We start from the raw sequence: 19,657 nt of genomic DNA, 5'->3' as shown, positions 1-19,657 counted from the left end.
GGAAGGAGCTGCCACGAAAATAGCGGACCGACTTCTGGCGGAGACAATCCATATTTTAAATTGTTATCGTTGTTGAAAGTTCACTTCCTGGACCAAGTAACTGATGTGTTGCTGACGGGAGCTGACAACAAGGAAGGAACAGTGACCCTACAGAATGAAGGGAGATGGGCAGGCTGAAGCGGAGGTGGGTGGAGAGGGCAGAGATGGGGAAGGGGGGTCATTTCGGAAAGGCTGCAGGAGGAAGGCAAGGTGAGAAGCCAGGCGGGCAGATCAGTTTAGAGGCAGAGCTTGTGTCTGGTTGGGACACCATTAACATGCAAACTGGGGGAAAATGATGGAATTAGCAAGTTCCATTTAAGGAAAACAAGCAGACTCATCTGAAAGAGCAGTGAGTCATACAGGCTGAGGTTACAACAGTGGGGGCTAGCGGAAGTTCTTTGATCCTACTAGTCTTACAGATAAGAGCGTTAGAATAGCAGAATATCATACTGCAATGCGGGTGGCTGGTGACACTTGCAGGGCAAAGGGCACCCGAAACAGCCGATGTCTTGGATTAAATGTTGGTGTGTCTTGTTCCTGCTTCTTCTGGCTCTGTCAGGGGCTGGCGGGGGGCGGGGGTGGGGGAGGGAGGGGAACATAGGCAGCGTTGAGGGGGAAGATGCAGCTGAGCCCTCCAGACAGTGGAGGTTCAGGTTTCTGGTGGGAATCCATGAATCCTACACTCGATGCTTCCCTGCATATACCCACGGGGGAAAATTCCAGAGTGGAGGGGCTCAGTCCAAATGTCCCTTATCTACAACTCACCATTTTCTAAAACAAAAGTCACACATCCCTCACTCTTGGGGAGAGAGCGAGAGATAGAGATTTGGCCAAAAAACCAAACTGGTTTCTTCAATAAATAAACTGCAAAGGAGGAAAAAAGACAAAGGTGAAATCTGAAGATTAAGAGACTTAAAAGACACATCAACTCACAATCTATGGGCATTTGGATTCCAATTCAAAACAAATCATTGATAAGGAAATTTGAACACCGGTACTAGATATGTGATATTAGGTAATTGATGTTACTATTTTAAGGTGTAATGATGCTAGAAATTGTGCTTAAAAAAGGCTTATCTCTGAGATAGATACTGAAATACTTACAGAGAAAGTATTTCTGAAATTGGCTTTAAAATAATTCAAGAAAGGAGAAGTGAATAGAGGTATAGGTAAAACAAGATTGGCAATGAGCTGAAAATTGGGGAGTCTGAGTGATGGGTATATGGGGATTCATTGTTCTATACTGTTGACATTCAATTAAAATAATGCTTTATTAAGATATAATTCACACACTACAAATTCACCCTTTGAGAGTACAATTCAGTATTTTTTTTTTTAGTATATTCACAGAGTTGTGCAACCATCACCACTATTCAATTTCAGAACATCACCCCCAAAAGAAACCCCATACCCCTTAGCAGTCACTCCTCATTCTCCTCTCCCCGAGCCTCTGGCAACCACTGCTTCTATTGCATTATAGAACTTTTGTATATATTTGGAAAAAGTATAAAAGGATAGACAAATGTGCTCAAGACCACACGGTAAAGTGACAGAGATAAAATCTGAACCCAAGGCTCCTGGGAAAGAAAAAGGCCCACTTCAACCCATGCAAGTTCTCACGGTCCCCATCACCTTAGCAAATGCCTAATACTAGCTCTTCCCCAAACTGAAGGGCTGACCCAAGTTCACCATACAGATCAGAATGCTCCAGTTTGCATGCCTTTTCTTAGGAAAAACCACCTTGACCAAAAAGCAAAACCAAGACACAAAATAATAGGATTTGGCCCTGAAATGAACCCCTGCACAGAAACTATGCAGTAGTTTGTGAACGAGAGGGGCTTGACGTCTCACCCTGATATTTGGTCACTGGCATTTTTCAGAATGAAAGGCCTTACACACTTTGTTGTAATCCACTCGTATTTACTTCTTAAGGCAAGTGAGTCTGTTGTGTGTTCAAATATTGCGAGAGCTGATCATTCTAGGAAGTTGGCCAGCTCTCGCAATATCCTGCTAACAAGGCTGAAACAGCTCGAGTTCAAGAGAACCAAGTAGGTGAGACTCCAATGAGGTAATTATTTCCCCTCTTGACAAATTTGCCACTGAGAACAGGATTTGGCATTAATTTTTCTTTTCTGAACCTAGTGAGTCTGATCACTTCCATAGCTCAGTAAATGTGCAGGAAGATTGCTTTTATTTACAGAACTTGCTTTTAAATGCTCTCATGTGGACCTGCAACTCTCAAGCTCCTGGAGCAGTGACCGTGGGACACTGGGCACTCGATACCTGCTTATTACTTTTTAAAATTTTTATTGATGTCAGAGAGGGAGGAGAGACAGAAACATCAATGATGGGAGTCATTGATTACCTGACTCCTGCACGCCTCCTACTGGGGATCGAGCCTACAACTTGGGAATGTGCTCTGACCGGAATCAAACCATGACCTCCTGGTTCATAGGTCAACCACTGAGCCACACCAGCTGGGCTCAATACTGCTTATTAAAATACAGCGGACACCAGCATTAAAGGCGTGGCAGGAAACACCAGACTGCATTGCTTTGAAACCATCTGATTAGCTGGCAGATTTGAACCTTGTGAAGGTAAATAAAAAATGGTTCTTTTGGTCAAACTCGAATTGCATAAGCTGCCAACAAATGCCCCTACCTCCCTTAGCGTAGGGATAAAGCAGGATGGCTGAGACCCCGTGGCTACCATAATTACTAGTGGTAACTCACTGTACTAGCCTTAATTTTGATCCCAAGGTTGAGAGGGAAAAGGAATCAGAGCAAGACTTGGAACAAAAAGCGAAGGGATTGCTGTGGGTGTGCAGTGGTCATGGGACTGGGGGAAAGGCTGAACGTCAGCCGAGAACGAGGAAAAGCAGGACAGAAAGTGTTGCCAGAGGCAAGCAGTCCTGCAGGCTGAGGGAGAGGGAAGGGCAGCTTCGCCCGAGGGTGCAGGGAAAGGGGCTGCAGGACAGGCACTGGCCAAGGAGCGAGAGGCAAAGGATAAAAGCTGCAGAAACAGGGCGAAAGCATGAAGTGCGAAAGCTACGGGAATTGAAATGTTTCTAACAGCTGTTTGGGTTGTTCCAATCTGCTTGGTCACTTCTGAAGTGTCTTGATCCTCGGTCCCATTTTGATTCCTTGTTGTGGTTCTTCAAACATACGCCTCTCCTCTGCATCTGATAATCAGTCTTCCCAAGTCTGACTGGTTTCTAGTTTCTACTGATTCTCATCACAGTGCTGTTTCTCCAGCTGTTCATGGATTGTGGCCTCGTGAGTCTTAGAGCTTTATGGGGAGGCTTGAGGCCTGGGGTTCCATGTGTTCTTCCAGAGAATCTGTGCTGGCTTCTGTCGGGTACCTGAGGCCACTGCCAACTAGGGTTGCCTAAAATTCCTGGCTTGTGTTTCTCCCAGTCACACAGGTCGTGTGAATTGTTCCAGCCTTTTTGGACCGACAGCTTGTGGACATGATTCTCCGAGAAGACCCTGCCCTGTGCCAACTCCACACCCCTCCCTGCAAACCTAGGCACGTGCAGAGTCTCAGAGGAACCCTCCTTCTCCCAAGCAGGGTTTTTGTCAAGTTCGCCCTTTCGCTGAGGGGGCACCTTTTGGGTTCTGGGCTTTCTTTCTGGGTCTTGATCAAAGTTCCCACCCTGTGAAAACTCAGCTCAGAAATTAGGCTAAGAGGGATTAATAAATGTCCTTGGCGTAACTGACAGGTAGCTGTCCTGTTAACTTCCTGGATTTATGCATTCTGGTTGTTTTTGTCCCAGGAATCCCTTATTTTCTTGCTAGCTCAGCTATTTATAGCTTAAAAATAAACTCTGTCCAGGTTTGTTCCAAAAAAGTTCTCAGAGCGTCTGCCTGCCATATTTTCAGGGACCTAAGTCTCCCCCTCAGAGTACATGCCTTCCCTCTCCCCATCTGTTTATGTCATGACTAGAGGCCTGGCGCACGAGATGCATGCATGGGTAGGGTCCCTATTCCTGGCCAGTGATCAGGGCTGATCAGGTTCCCCGCCTCCTCCTTCCCTCGCTCCCTCAGCGCCCCACCACCACCACCCACTGCTGGTCTCCCACCGTGTTCTGCGCTGCCCCCGGTGGTCAGTGCGTGTCATAGTGAGTGATCGAACTCCCGTTCTCCCCGAATTCCCAAGGGGACACTTTGCATGTTAGCCTTTTATATAACTAGAGGCCCAGTGCACGAAAATTCGTGCACTCGAGGGGAGTGGGGTGGGCAGGAGTCCCTCAGGCCACCTGTGCCCTCTCACAGTCCAGGACCGCTTGGGGGATGTCCACCTGCTGGCTTAGGCCCACTTCCTGTGAGAGGGATGTCTGACTGCCTAAGCCAAGAGTCAGACATCACTCTCACAGTCCAGGAGCCCTTGCTCCTTACCGTCCGCCTGCTTGCTGCTCCTTACTATTGGGCTTGCTGCTCCTTAGTGCTGCCTCAGAGGTGGGAGAGGCTCCTGCCACTGCCGCTGCGCTTGCCCGGCTTCTGGTTGACCCTCCCCCTGTGGGAGTGCACTGACCACCAGGAAGCAGCTCCTGCATTGCCCCCTGGTGGTCAGTGTGTGTCATAGCAACCGGTTGTTCTGCTGTTTGGTCAATTTGCATATTACCCTTTTATTATATAGGATTATATAGAATAATTGAAGATGTGTATATAAAAGAAGCTTCCCTGACTCAAGTGCACGCTGAGGATGGTTCTGATGAAGCTCTTTCATCACAGAAAAGGAAGCTGAGGTCTTGAAGAGGAAAGGCTGCCTTCCTGTCTATCTCCCCTCCTTCCCCAGGCTACCCTCCTACCTAGCACGTCACACACCCCCACCCCTTGAACAAGGGAAACCAATGCTTAAGGCAAAAGGCAGGTTTTTCTGAATGACCTAAATAAATGGAACTATACCCAAGTTTTTAAATTCATAGAGTAGAAGAGCAAAGATACACAGCTAAAGGTGATTAAACTACAAAAACCTGACTTCCAGAACAAAGCACTAAAGTGTGAAAAGTAACAGTTAAGTCATAATTACAAAAACATTTAAAGCAAGCAAGCTCCAAAACAATGAACTAGCTTTAAATTATCATTATATACAAAAAGTTTATTTTAGAAATCACATATCTTTAAAAAATAACATAGTTTTAAATTCTTATCCTGACTGGGTATTATTCACCATTTGAATGCCAGGGTGGTGTGGTACAATTAATTATGTGCAGATACCAAGTTCATGAAATACTCATGGCATTTATACCAGTTCAAAACATTAAGGTAATTTTTAAAAGAAAAAATAACAAAACCCTATGTTAGAAAGTTCATTTTGGAAACACACAAAAGTATCTTGATCTTGTAAACAGAAGTCCTGAAACTACAGATCCCATTGCTGAGACTATTCCAAAAACTAGAAAAAGTAGGTATTAGTATCTTAATGCACGAACAGTTAAAGGATCCAGCGGGACTTACATGCAGAGTATAGAGTGGGCATCCCAGGGCGTGTGCCAGAGCAGAACAATGCGGAAATGCCAACCTCTCCTTTAGTTTCACAGGTTGGAAGAAAAAGAAAAGCCAGGAAAAGAAGTGGGAAGCCATGTTTGATAATTTTTTTGGTAGAACTGGTTATCTTTGTTCCTAGTCAACTGGTTTCTTTTAATCTTACAAAAGCAGCACCCTTTGATGTCCTAGTTCAAATACCAGGGAATCAGGACATAAAATAAGTTTACTCACTATGCAGCACAAAATATAGGTCTTTGTAAACCTGAACGAAAAGCTGTGATATAACTCGTTAAGAATGCTTAAAATCATTTGATAAAGAATTAAAATGATCCTTAAGGATGATGACTAAAGCAGAATTTTTATGCAATCATCATCATATTTTAAAATTCCTGTAACATAAGATAATTACATTACTCTATTTCATACTTTTTACCTAATGTTCCCAGGTTATACTTTTAGGTGCTCCCACCCAGATCATGAGGTATATGTATTTGGGGATAAATATAAACTAAAGATATCTTAGTGAGGGAAGTTTGGGTTCTTTGACCCAGTTAGAGCTCAACACAAAGAAATACTGTCACCTTCTAAAAAAATTTCAAGAAAAAGAAAACTTGTATCAGTCAGTTAATTGCAAATATATTCTGAGAACACAGTTGCCTTGTGTGTCCACGATGAGTAGTTAAGGTTCAGGCTGAAAAATAAGATTTAAAGTTACATAAGAACAAAGCCAATCAATATTAGCCATTCATGAAGACAAGCAACACCTGAGGGCAGTGGTGGGACCACCTAATTCCGATTAGCTGGGATATAATCTCCAAATCTAAGCTTCCCATCAAATGGCATCATTTGATGGGAAGTGCATTTACTGAAGACGAACACTGCAGGTATGAAAGGTAATGTGGGAGGTCTGATGAAAGATGCTCCTGTAATCTTCAGGAAAACTGGCCGTTGATGTTACTGAAGTGAAAATGTGTAACAGTAAAGTTGCAGGTCTGAGCTTTATTATTAGGATGTCCTTTCAGAGAACTGATTCTCTAAAGTGGTTTAATAGGGCACGAAATTCGATTCTCAAGGTATGCCTACTCATCGGTCAAAATGCATTTGGAAAGGAAAACACAGAGAAGATGTGGAACAGGCACAGAAGATGACAAAAGAGCCCAATGAGAATTCCTCAGGACAGATCCACACGAGATCTGGAAAGCACTTTAATACTCTACCCTTCTTCAAAAGATCAAGTTCAGAGAAACGGCAAGTCCTGTATTTACAAAACCGATGAAAATCACTGTAATAATCAGTGAGTGCAGAGCAGGGGTCTGCGTTTCCCACTTTTTCCACCATGATTCCACATCAAGGTAAAAAAGGACCCTTTTGTACAAAATCCAAGAAGGATGTAGAGGTGGCAGCCCGACTGCCAAAGATGGTACCACGACTTTCTACTGAGGCTGGTGATGGGACACATGGGAGGGAGGGGCAGGGTCCTCTAGAAAAGAACCCTATTTAAGGCGGGGGGGTTCTAGTCTGTGGTTGACCTCCGGTACCAGAACCTGGCCCTGAAGTCATCGCTGCAGGTCATGAAGCCGGGGTTGGTGGGCGAGTGCACGATGCAGCGCACGATGTTGTTGTGGCCCAGGGACAGCAGGTTTCGGCGCTCAGCTGTGCGTGAGTCCCAGCAGCACAGGCTGATGGTCCTCTCGTCTGGCAGCAGCACGTAGTCCTCTGTATGGTTGAAGACAGCCTGTGTCCGGTGCACCTGCCGCCCGCTCAAGCCAGCACCTGCGCACAGACCGAGAGGTTAAGGGCCAGGTAGCTTTACAAGTTCACACCTTAGACCCTCACTCTGACTGTTCTACTCTGGCTATTAATTCCATAGATGTAAAAAGAGCATTTTAAAATTGCTAAAGTATTACACATCTATTGTGCAATTTTGGGAACTCTAAAGTATGAAAAAGAGAATCACTTCTGGGCCCAATCCCTTAGGCAACTGCTAACTGTGATGCACGTAGAGGTATAGAAACCTTTTAAAAAACAATACAAAACTGGTGCCACATCATATATGTCTTTTCTATCATAGTTTAAACCAACTTTCTGTTGGGTACATTTTCCATCATTTTTACTGTCTGCAAATGTTTCTACCCCATCGTTTAGAAACATCATTACTTAGTTCTTTTCCTGCTAGGCATTTAGTCTGTATCCAATGGTAAGCAACGTGGTGATAAACGTTCTTTGTTCAGAACACATTACTTCCTTAGAATTAAATTCCTAGGACTAGAATTACTGGGATGTAGGAACATCTACTCTCCAAAAGAAAGCATTATACTGTTTTATGACCATGAAAAAAATATAGTTTGTTTAAACTACTATATAAAGTATAAAAAATAAAAACTGCCTGATAATTTTACACCCATAGTCAATATTTTGATGATTATCCTTCCCACATATCTGTGTTGTACTCATTTGAAATTACGTAAGCCAGAGCATATATCATATGCTGTTTTTATTCCACAGTCAGTAGTGGAGACCATATAAAAAGGGAACATAGGGTAATGAATAACAATACAAACTTTGGTGTCTGAGCTGGAGTCAACACTTGTTAGCGATGTGACCTTGAACAAATTACTTCACCCCATCTTAATTCTCTTGTTTCATGGGGATTATTAAAGCAGCACCCCAACACTGCTGTGGGGATCAAATGAGGGAGAACCTGTTCAACAACTGTTCCTACACAATTTACTCGGGCTTCTGGTGGACATTCATGCTGCCTCTAACTTTCCACCACTCCAGACAATGCTGTGGGGACATCTTCATTTGTGCCTGCACATGCTGCTCAATGGTCTTTTTAGGTTGAATTTCTAAGAGTGAGTATAATGGGTCAAAAGATGCAGGGTGGGGCCAAAGTGGGTTTACAATTTTAAGTACAATAATTATTACTTATTGTTATTTTTCATATAAACCATTGTAAACCTACTTTTGCCTCACCCTGTGTATTTATTTAAAATTTTGTTATGTGACACCAATTGCCCTTCAGAAATATTTTACTAATTAATACTCGTAACAATGTATTTATTGAAATGTTTATCAATATTAGATAATACCAACCTTTTAAATTCCTGAAATCTGGTGAGCACAAAATAATACTTCCCTTTTCATTTCTTAGTTTTTCAGTGAGGTTGGTCATTTATCTTTTCTGTGTTCACTGACCAATGTCTGACATGTGTCCATTATATATGCTATGATTATTTCCCCTCTAATCCAGCATTTTATGTTTAACCGGCAGTTTATTTGCTTATAACCTAAACATTGTCAGTTTGAGAAGAAATACACTATGATATATAGATCTTGCCATTTAAATTCTAGGTTTCTTTATTTTTTACCCTCGGTAAAAATTTATCCAAGAAACAGGATACATACATATTTTAAAACATGAACCATCAGAGAGTAAAATAGAAAATTAAGCGTGATTTAAGTTTTGGTGCTCCTTGTTTTTTCCTTTTCTTTTTTTAATTCCTTAAAGACGTAGTAGAATAAAAGGATCGCTGGCTCTGAATCTCTTTGAGATAACCAGTGATGAAATAAAAAAACAAACAAAAACCCACACTCTCACACAAGGTCAGGTTACCCACTCCCTGCCCTGCCCGCAAGGTAAAAAAATAAACTTGTATTAGATGACAACTGATTTTGTAAAAATCCAAGTAGAGAAAGAAGCAATCATTTTTAACTGAAATCCTTCTGTTTTCTGATTACTGTTCAACTTGCTACTGCTTAGCAAAAAGCAACATTTCCATAGTGTTCATCTCAAATCTTATTGCTTTACAACTGTGGTATACCATCCTTTAAAAAAAAAAAGATGAAGCAGTCAATCCAGCAATTAATTTGACATGGCTTTCATTGAAAAAGGACGGGAGAAGAGGGTGGTAGAAAAGAAAAAACCAATAGACAAAAGGTAATTTAAACATACAAAGATTTTCTTAAAAAAAAAAAAATTAAAAAAAAGAGAAAGTTATTTTCAACAAAAGGGAAAAAAGCACTGAAAGCCCATGAGTCAAAGCCATAGCCAAAACCATGTTCTATCTTACGTAGTTTTCTTTTTTTGTCCCCTTTTCCTTCTTTTTTTTTCCTTTTCTTTTTTTAAATAAAATCTCTCCGAAACCACCATCACTTTTAATCCTCCCCAGATAGGGCTTCGTCTTCGGACCCTTCATCCCCAGACTTCTCGGGCGGAGGCTGGCAGAGGCTTTCTTCTCTGGAGGGCTTTCCGGCTCCTCGTTTCTTTGGGAGAAGGAGTCTTTTCCTTTGATACCTTTGAAGCTGTGGGGCGACCCACTTTCCCTTTGCCTTTCACAGGACTTGGCGTCACTGTAGCCTTTAGCCTGGGTTTGGGCATTTTCTTTTCTTCCCTCTCAGGTTTGGACTTCTTAACCATCTTTTTGTTTTTCTTTTTTGAACTGCCATAGTCACTATCATCATTGTCTTCCATTAGAAAATCTTCGTCGCTGCCGGAATCTTTCTCCTGGAACTGTGGTGCCTCATCCTCTTCTTCTGGTTCTTCTCCACTGCCCACATCTTCCAGGAGCATCTCTCTCTGTTTAGAAGCTGCTTTAGAGGCTTCCTGCCGCTGCTGGTGCACATTTTTACGATCTTCCTTTTCATCCTCACTGTCCTCTGCTGAGTGAGAATCATCCTTCTTAGTCTTCACATCTTTTCCTTCTGAGTCTTCACTATCTTCCTGTGAATTCTTTCCAGATCGCCTTTTATCTTTAGCTTCTCGTGGAGATGATCGCATTTTCTTAGCTGGAGGACTGAATCTCTTCCGTAATCTTCATCAGCATCATCAGAGTCCTGAAACTGAATAATCAACGACCTTCCCATTTCTGACAGGCCGAGACACGTTCGCTGTTGAATCAGGACTGAGTTGAGAAGCCAAAGACCAGGACCACCCCCACCTCAACCCCATGCGCTCGGGGCTCCACGCCCCCAACTTTGGCCGAGGGGGCCGATACCACAGAACCCCGAGCTGCTGGCTTCTCAAACAACGCCGCTTCTCGGTTCAGAGGCCCGCAATCAGACAAAGCCCCCGTACCTCCGTCTCTTCCTTAATTTTGTTTACAGTGTTTTTAATTAACTTTTAACATCAAAACTTCTACTGTTTAATTGGTACTTTTCTCTTTTCCTTCATTATTTTAAGACTAGAGGCCCAATGCATGAAATTCATGCAAGAGTAGGCCTTCCTTCCCCCAGCTGCTGGCACCGGCTTCCCTCTGGCACCCGGGACCGGGGCTTCCCTTGCAGCCCTGGCTTTGTCCAGAAGGTCATCTGGAAGGACACCTGGTCTAATTAGCATATTACTCTTTTATTATTATAGATAATTCTAACTAAACACTAAAACTGGAAACATCTAAATTTGCCGACACAAAGGGTCTTAACCTGTGAATTAGGAAAACTGAAATTTGCATATAAATTCAGTACAACCTTATCTAAAATCAACTCCCAACTGCCCACCAAAACCAACCATAAAACATTTCAAACATTCATTAAAAAAAAATCCAAATATAATAAATTCTTGTCAGCAGTCTGGTGTATCTTCTCAAGAGGGAGGAGGTTTTTCCATTTTTTAAGATTTTTAAAATTGATTTCAGAGAGGAAGGGAGAGGGAGAGACAGAAACATCAACAATGACAGAGAATCATGGATCGGCTGCCTCCTGCATGCCCCTTACTGAGGATTGAGCCCCCAATCTGGGCATGTGCCCTGACTGGGAATCGAACCGTGACCTCCTGGTTCATAGGTTGACACTCAACCACTGAGCCATGCCGGCCGGGCGGTTTTCCCATTTTACTTGATCACTTTTATACATCCCTTTTGCAGCACACACAGTCTTTTCATAGCAATAATCCAATATTTTTCAAACAAGCTTCATACAAAAGTGCTCAAAGAAGTCACCAAGAACTACAATAAAAAATGACTTTTCCCAACACTTGCTATACCAGAAACCAGAAAGACAGCAGGAAGGAAACTCAGGTTTCAAGGCACTAAAACTGCAGGAGGCTATGCCGCTCCCTAGTGGTCAAGATCTCACCAACTCTTCAATTTTCTCTGCAACACTATCTTAACACCATAGCAGGGCCCCTTTCAAAACAGTTTTGGGAGCTTTTAGGTTAGAGTCATGCAATTTCAGCACATGACACAAGCATATCACAGAGGAGGAAACTAGCTGAAGTTTACTGGAGGTTTTCTATCACACAACAGCCTTTGCTTCTACAGGAACAGAAGAATGAGACACAATATTTTAACAACACTCACTATAAATAGCTAGACTTGAACAGACTACTGTGAAAGGATAAATTTAAATCTCATCACAGAGCTCACAGCCACAACTGTTACCAATTAGAGGCCTACATGAATTAATGAGAAGCAGAAGAACAATTTTTTTCTGTCTGAAGCACCCACTTTCTATCTAGGTTCAATTCAGAACACTTGTGGTCTCCCTTGGGGGCTACCTCTGCTCGCTCAGGAATGGGCCAAGATCTTCCCTCTCAGCCTTCCTTGTCCTAATGTGTACACTTATGGGGGCTTTTCTCTGGACTGCAGAGAAGAGGGCAGGCAGTCAGCCTGCAAACAGACCACCAGCTCTCAAATGCTACCTGCGTGGAATCAGATCTAGTTAAGCTATTATGTATTGAGAAAAGCAAAGGTAAGAAACTAGGGCTCTATTTCCAGCTCTGCCTCTTACTAACTGTAGGGTTAGCTAAACGATTTGGTCCTACCTAGTTTAAGCCTTTGTTTCCCTTATCTAAAATGAGTTCTCGGAACTGTAAAATGATATACGTAAGTTTTCAGTAATATCAATTTCTCACATACCTGTGAATCTGACCAGCGTTCGTCCTGTTGATATTTCCCAAAGTTTAGCTATAGAGTCTTTTCCACTTGAAAGAATGTATTTAGAATTTTTGGAAAAGATGGCAGAACAAACTTCAGCACCGTCATGTGCCTTCTCGAAAGTTGTGATGCACCGATTCGAGACGCCATCCCACAACTTGATGCAGCCGTCCTTGCTACCAGTTACGTACATGTTGGCACTAGGGTTGTAATTAACAGAACATATGGCATCGGTGTGTTGATCTTGAGGATTGCAAGAGACAAAACATTGAAATGTGTTGATATCATAGAGCCGAAGAGTAGGATGCTGAGTCCCCACAAGAATAAAGTCTCCGGAAGGGTGAAAAGAGATGGAGCGTAACATTTCAGCTTCCTGTTAGGACAGAGACATGAACGTTAAATGACCACCTGTGGGACAATTATTTCCGGAGGAAATGTGGACAATATTTGGATGATGCAAAGAATCCATTAAACAATGGATCAGGTATGAGAAAGAACAAAGTACTTTAAGGTACCAAATGTGACTTCCAGCAAATACCTGACAGTATTAACTGAGTAACTTTTTATTACCATAAGTGACTTTAATGAACTGTTTGTTTTCAAACGGATCTGCAACCTTTAGAGTGAAATGGACTCTGAATCCTTATTGCATGAACTGGACTCATAGCAGTGCCAACCCGCCAGAGGATGTGGGTGCATGACAACACGTGAACCATGTGCCACCTGTGGCATACATCCTTCTTACTATACTCTCATTTCATGTATGATCACTGAGACTACTTCTAAAAAGAGAATAGCCATACGACAGCTCACTGTATTTAAGAAAAAACATAAAGCTCTTCCCAAACATTCCTAACCTGAATGTACTTGAAGGCTCTTTTTGCCGAGGGTTTGGAATAATCAAATAACTTAAGGGTGTAATCCCTTGAACCAGAGGCAAGGATCTGTTCCGTTGGGTGGAAAGCAAGACATGTGACTTCGTCCACGTGGTCATAAAGAGTCCGGATCACCGGGTGGTTTTCCATATTCTGTTGTGCAGTCTCATTCATCATAACCTAGACCAGTAAGATAAGGAGATATGCAAAGTGTGAAATCTGTCTAACTCACAGTGCACTCTGATACTATGCTCAGTAAAGCTGGTTTAAACCACTCTCCCCTTCTCCCGTGAAGGAACAAAGGCAAACAGTAACAGTGTTACAGGATTTTACCTCTATTGGCATGGCACTTTTGGCCAACATTCTTTCTGTGTCGAGGATCTTTATGGAGGCGTCAGCAGACCCAGTAGCTATTAGCTGCCCATCTCTACTATAGGTAGCTACTCGGCATGGTCCTTTATGGGATGTGACATAGCAGGTTTCATACTCTGAAGCCTCTGGGGACATGGTCTGGACATCTGCATCAAACTCCAGGTCAATGCCCGTGCCTGGGGCAACTGTATCTGAACGACCAATTGCATACTGAACTGCAGTATCATCGTTTTCCATTCCTGAAAGGAATAAAAATTAAGGGCATGAAAAGTATTATTTTAAAGGCCAAGACAGGCCCTGGCTGAGTAGCTCAGTTTGTTAGTGTTGCCCAATATGCCAAGGTTTCGGGTTCAATCCCCCATGAGGGCACATACAAGCATCAACCAATGAATGCATAAATAAGTGAAACAAAAATCAATGGTTCTCTCTCCCTAAAAAGTAAGGCCAAGACAAAGTTTGGGATCTGAACTGGGAAAGATGTTTGCCATATCAACTTACTACTTCTTGGAGGTGCATGACACTTAATACTTTCCGAAACTAGGCACACTGACCAGGGTGCATGCAGTGACCACACTGTAAGGGAACACAGGTTGTAGAAGGCCAGGCTTCAGTAAGTAGTCACCTCTGCTGATTTTTGCCTCCAAACTGTTCTATGTAACTACAACTACGGAAACAAAAAGCAGTTTTATAGTTAAACTGTTCATTTTTCCTACTCCAGCTTGTATCGTTAGTGCTGAGATCTGTTAATATAAACTCTGAAGCTCATTAAGTCAGATATATTAACACTAGTGAAACATTTGAAAGAATGTTATTTAAATAAACTGAAGTTTATCAAGAATGTGTTTTAAATTTAAAAAGCTCCACACATCATATAAACAATGTTTATTAGCATAGGAAAAATTAAAAATGCAGATGAACAAAAATATAAAAAAGGATCCTATTTCACCCAGAGATGATTACTGTTAACATGGCCGTATAAATTCTTCTGGACCCTTCTCCATGCATAAAGTTGTTTCACTTCTTAAAACAAAAATTCTCACAACTGGCACTGCCAGGTCAGAGGGTATAAACAGGTTTGATAATTCTGTATTTCACTGAGTGTTTTCTGTGACCCAGGCAAGCACCAGCACATACTAATGAACAAGAAAAGGTCCTGATCTTTGAGGAGCTTGCCATTTTTGTTGTTGGGAGAGGTATAGGTTGTGTGGGAAACAACCCAAAACACTGAAGAAAATTTCAGACAGTACTTGTGCTAGGAAGGAAATGGGACTGTGTGTTAGATTAAGAGCATGTGTGTGTGTGTGTGTGTGTGTGTGTGTGTGTGTGTTGGGGGGGGGGAGGGGTGGGGATAATAGTGAGGTTGTTTTAGAAAAGGTGAGAAGGACTCTGGGATGACAATGTGAGTTGAGACTTGAAGAGTCAATAATCTAATGACTGAAGGGTCCAGATAATTTGTATAAAGATCCTGAGGCTAGAACCAGCTCCAAGTCTTCATAACCTGGACTATGCTATCTCCTTCAGTATCCAGCACTGTACTTGACATGTACTAACACTAAAGAAGTGGAAATAATCTTGAAAAATTCTGATGGGTGAGAACACTGAAACCTTGTCAAGGGATCAATGAACTGTATTCACAGCTACCTAATTTGATGAGATGCAGGAGCTGCTCTGAGGGTGCACAAACAGACTGAGGCTTGATTTCATTGATGAGGCCATTAGCAATGCTGATGAAGCCATCATAGAGCAGCTGGCTAATGATCAACTTGTAAAGCTGCTGGCGGTCCTTCAGGCCCACTTTGGTTCTGTACATCGTGGAGAAGAGGAAAACAATTTCTCTGCCAGCTGCAAAAAGAGAAAAAGGGTGGATGGTGAAGAAGAGAGGCACCAGTAAATCACAGAAGCAACACAGAAATTGGATCTGACTTGCAGGGCTCAAATCCCAGCTCTGCTACCTTCCCTGCCTTATCTTTGGTCAATGACTCGTTTGCCTGAGATCAGGTTCCTCAGCTGTTATATGTTCAGACACTACTGTTTCCACTAGCTGAGTGTATGTTTACTAGTATCAGATATGTTCAGTCTTAATACATGTTTTGAAGCAACTGAGGTTGTTAAATTATTTATTTAGATTAGAGGCCCGGTGCACAAAAATTTGTGCACTCAGGGGGGAGGGGGGTCCCCCAGCCCGGCCTGTGCCCTCTCGCAGTCTGGGACCCCTCGGGAGATTAACGACCTGCTGGCTTAGGCCTGCTCCCGGGTGGCAGAGGGCAGGCCCAATCCCTAGGTGCAGCCCCTGGTTGGGCTCAGAGCAGGGCCGATTGGGGAGTTGGGGCGCCGCCCCCTGTCATGCACAGAGCAGGGAGGATCTGGAGGTTGCGATGCCACCCCTAGTCATGCTCAGGGTACGGCCGATTGGGGGGTTGGGGCACCGCCCCCTGTCACACTCAAGGCAGGGTCGATAGGGAAGTTGCGGCGCCACCCCCTGTCACGCACAGAGCAAGGCCCATCAGGGGGTTGGGGCTCCGTACCCTGTCACACACAGAGCAGGGTTGATAAGGGGGTTGGGGAGCTCCCCCCTGTCACGCACAGAGCAGGGCCGATTAGGGGGTTGAGGAGCTCCCCCGTCACACACAGAGCAGGGCGGATCAGGGGGTTGGGGCGCTGCCCCCTGTCATGCACAGAGCAGGGCCCATCAGGGGGGTTGGGGCTCCGTACTGTCACACATAGAGCAGGGCCGATCAGGGGGTTGAGGAGCTCCCCACTGTCACTCACAGAGCAGGGCCCATCAGGGGGGTTGGGGCACCGCCCCTCGTCACACACAGAGCAGGGCGGATCAGGGGGTTGGGGCGCCGCCACTCTCACACTCAGGGCAGGGCCTATGGGGAGGTTATGGCTCTACCCCGTCACACAGAGCAGGGCCCGTGGGGGGGGTGGGGTTGGGGCGCCACCCTCTATCACCCACAGAGCAGGGTCAATCAGGGGGTTGGGGCACTGCACCCTGTCACACACAGAGCAGGGCCGATCAGGGGGTTAGGGCGCTGCACCCTGTCACACACAGAGCCGCAGGGCGATCAGGGGCTTTGGGTGCAGCCCCCTGTCACGCTGATCCCGGTGCCGGGAGGCCTCTCGGCTCTGCTGATCCCGGTGCCAGTGCCAGGAGGCATATTACCCTTTTACTATATAGAATAGAGGCCTGGTGCACGGGTGGGGGCTGGCTGGTTTGCCCTGAAGGGTGTCCTGGGTCAGGGTGGGGGGGGTCCCGCTTGGGTGCCTGGCCAGCCTGGGTGAGGGGATGATGGCTGTTTGCAGCTGGTCACACACCCTTCAGGGTGGGAGTCCCCACTGGGGTGCCTGGCCAGTCTGGCTGAGGGGCTGAGGGCCATTTTCAGGCTGACAGGTGACTGAAGCTCCCAACGCTCCTTTTTCTTTTTTTATTCTGGGCTAGCTTTAGCTCTGAGGCCTAGGCTGCTGAAAACAGGTTTGTGGCCTTTGTTTACCATCTGTATTTGATACAATGTTGTGGTCTGGCTGGCTGAAGCCGGGCTGAGTAAAGCAGGTTTCTGGGGTTTTGTTTATCTTCTATATTTGCAACATAGTTGCTTAGAGTTGCAGCTGAGAGGCCGGCAAGTCAGGCGGGGAACGTTGGAGTCCTCCTTCACTGAAGCAAGCAAGCCTCATGTTAGTTTCAAGCTGCCTGGCTGCCTGCGGCCATCTTGGCTGACAGTTAATTTGCATATCACCCTGATTAGCCAATGGGAAGGGTAGTGGTCGTATGCCAATTACCATGTTTCTCTTTTATTAGATAGGATAGGATAATAAGTCAAGATATGAGGGCAAAACACCTATTGTGCTATGAAAACTTAATCAAGCCGAATGCTTTGGAAAGAGTCAAAGGTGAATTGCTTAATAAAATATTGGCAAATAACATGGCCAAAACAACAGGAAAGGAGGGAGGCAAAACTTGAAGGATTGGGCACTTACGCAGATTTACAGATGTCCAAGTGCTCCAGGCACTAGTTATGAGACTTGCTATATACTCTACACACATCGGGTAGGCAATTTATGCGCATTACTTCACTAAATCCTCACCCAATCCTCTTTAGGAGACGGGCCACCTGAAGCCCGGAGAGGTCTAACTCACCCGGGTTCACACAGCCTGTAAATGGCAAAGCCTGGGTTCTAACCCAGGCTACTGGTCCCCGGAGCCCGAGTCCTTAATGCGCTGTACTGATGGGTGTTAGTAACAGCAGCTGACATCCACTGAGCACTCGCCAGACACCGTGCTGCGCACTGTATAAGGCAGCATTTGCTCACTGCATAAGTTCACTCAGTGGACGTAGTAAGGACATGTGGAAGCAAATGCATGTAATTCTATGCTTGCGGAGACAACTCCAGGACACAACAGAGAGGACGAAACCAAGTCAAAGAGGTTAGGAAACCCACTGAAAGTAACATGTGGCTGAGGAACTCATCCAACATGAAAGTGGCCGCCAGGACTGTCCACACGGGAGCCCAGAACTTAACCGCTACTCCATCCCGTCTCCTCGCTCATGCCAGGAGCATTATGGGATGCAGAGAGAGCTTAAAAAGAAGAGGCCGAGCTGCGTTCTCAGCGCATAGAGCGCGGGCTCGCGGGGCTAGTGAGCGCCTAATCGCAACCCCGATTTGCAGGTGAGGACGCCGAGGCCCGAGAACAGAAGAACCCAACCAGGACCGGTTGGGCCCGGGGCTGGAAGAAGGACCGGGAGGGCGGAGAGGGCCCCTCGCCGTGCGCTCCGCTCCCACCCGGCAGAGAGGTGAACTAGGGTTGGAGGAAGGGAGCGAGGCCCTTGAAGAGGAGGAAGCAGGCCCAGCCTGGCAAGTCAGCGCGCACTCCTCCCCGCTCACATGCTCCCGTTCCCCTCCTTCCGTGGTCCCCTAGAGCCCCCCGCCCGACCGCTCCAGCCGCTCTGCGCACACCCCGGGCCCCAGGTACCCGCGAGTCCAGCTCCCGGTCTCCCGCTCCTCTGCAAAAATGGAGGCACGACTCCGGCTCGATCGACCGCTCCGCGCGCACACTCACTGCGCACGCGAAAAGGCCGCCGCGCCGAGCGCTGCGCGGTCGATCGGCCCACTCGGCCCCGCCCGTCTCGCCATCTTGCTTACTGGCACCTCCGAGAGGTTCGTTCACTTGCTCCGACTTTATCTCCTACGCGACAACACAGACGCCAAGAGGCTTCCGTTTCACAGACAGACGTCCCCTCCCGGAGAGCAGCGCTGGCGCCAGAACAGCGTGGGTCCACGAGCCGGGCCGTTGGCTCCGCACTTCCGGGGCCTGGCGGAGCAAGTGCGCCTGCGCGCCGCGTCCGCCCTCCTTGGACCTGATCGGGCCGTCGCGCGGCTGTGAACCAATGGGAAGGCAGCGCCTCTCTAGCCCAGGCCAATCGGCGTTCGGACCAGAGAGTTTAACTCCCATTTAAAATGACTCTCTGAGTCTAACGGCTCGGCTCTCCGGAGGACTCTGCGGCCGTGGGTCGGAAGCCGGAGCCAGCAGGTGTCCAGGCCGGGGGGGGCAGCTCCGGGAGGCGGGAGGGCGAGGGCGGCAGGCCTGCGTGGCCTTCGAGCGGCCCGCCGGGCGGTGGGGTGGGGCCGCGGGACTGGCGAGGGAAGAGTCGGGGTGAGCAGGCGTCCCTGGGTCCCGTGTCCTCTGTCCTCCTCCCCTCCCCCTCCCTGTCCTCCGTCTCCCCCAGCCCCGCTTTCCCAGCGCCCTCCCGGCCGCCACCGGGTACTAAGGCGTCCTTGCGCTTGGTGTGTCCTAGACACCCGGAATGGGGGGCTGGGGGTGGGGTGGGGTGCTTTCTGATGGGATGGTCCCGGTTAGTGGGCACCTGGGTGAGAGAGCTGACTCGAGGGCTTTGCTGTCTTGCAGCTTAGGTTCTAGTCGGGGCGAGGAGGCAGACGACGACCTAGCAAGACAGCTTCCAACAGTGAAAGAAACGTGTGGGTTCCTGGGGGATGGAATAGCCAGGGAAGG

At 46.1% G+C, this 19,657-nt stretch overlaps 2 protein-coding genes across 11 annotated transcripts in view; one reads left to right on the top strand and one right to left on the bottom strand.

The window, feature by feature from the left end:
• Positions 1-5,112: 5,112 nt before the first annotated feature.
• CSTF1 (cleavage stimulation factor subunit 1) lies at positions 5,113-18,937 on the bottom strand. 7 transcript variants are annotated; one of them, XM_036323809.1, is made up of 6 exons: positions 18,796-18,937; positions 15,289-15,489; positions 13,609-13,886; positions 13,258-13,455; positions 12,383-12,773; positions 5,113-7,301 (listed from the first exon to the last, which is right to left on the bottom strand). In XM_036323809.1, the coding sequence occupies exons 2-6, from the start codon at positions 15,455-15,457 to the stop codon at positions 7,042-7,044; spliced, it is 1,296 nt and encodes a 431-aa protein (XP_036179702.1). In that variant the 5' UTR covers positions 15,458-15,489; positions 18,796-18,937; the 3' UTR covers positions 5,113-7,041. The 7 variants fall into 7 exon arrangements, with proteins under 7 accessions (XP_036179702.1, XP_036179700.1, XP_036179699.1 ...); XM_036323807.1 differs by having other exon boundaries at positions 18,790-18,930; XM_036323806.1 differs by lacking the exon at positions 18,796-18,937 and adding an exon at positions 18,620-18,770.
• Positions 18,350-19,657, top strand: part of AURKA (aurora kinase A) — a 15,814-nt gene continuing 14,506 nt past the window's right edge. For 2 of the 4 annotated variants that reach the window (XM_036323815.1, XM_036323813.1), the window contains exon 1: positions 18,350-18,501. The gene's annotated coding sequence lies outside the window, so the exon portion shown is untranslated. Of the gene's footprint in view, positions 18,502-18,647; positions 19,178-19,657 lie in introns of those variants that run through there. The other 2 variants (XM_036323814.1, XM_036323812.1) reach the window with 2 other exon arrangements.

This window comes from Myotis myotis, unplaced genomic scaffold (assembly GCF_014108235.1).
Source record: "Myotis myotis isolate mMyoMyo1 unplaced genomic scaffold, mMyoMyo1.p scaffold_m19_p_9, whole genome shotgun sequence".
NCBI lineage: Eukaryota > Metazoa > Chordata > Mammalia > Chiroptera > Vespertilionidae > Myotis > Myotis myotis.
The sequence above is the reverse complement of the archived record's forward strand: the minus strand, read 5'-3'. Positions and strand labels throughout refer to the sequence as shown.

Bases quoted from the DNA above. Each gene is read 5' to 3' on its own strand.
- CSTF1 (XM_036323804.1), bottom strand. From the start codon at position 17,692: ATGTGTGTAGAGTATATAGCAAGTCTCATAACTAGTGCCTGGAGCACT. The intron at 12,774-13,257 runs GTTAGGAATGTT...CTGTCCTAACAG, and splicing joins GAGCCTTCAAGTACATTCAG to GAAGCTGAAATGTTACGCTC. The intron at 7,302-12,382 runs GTATGTGAGAAA...GTCTGTGCGCAG, and splicing joins AACGCTGGTCAGATTCACAG to GTGCTGGCTTGAGCGGGCGG.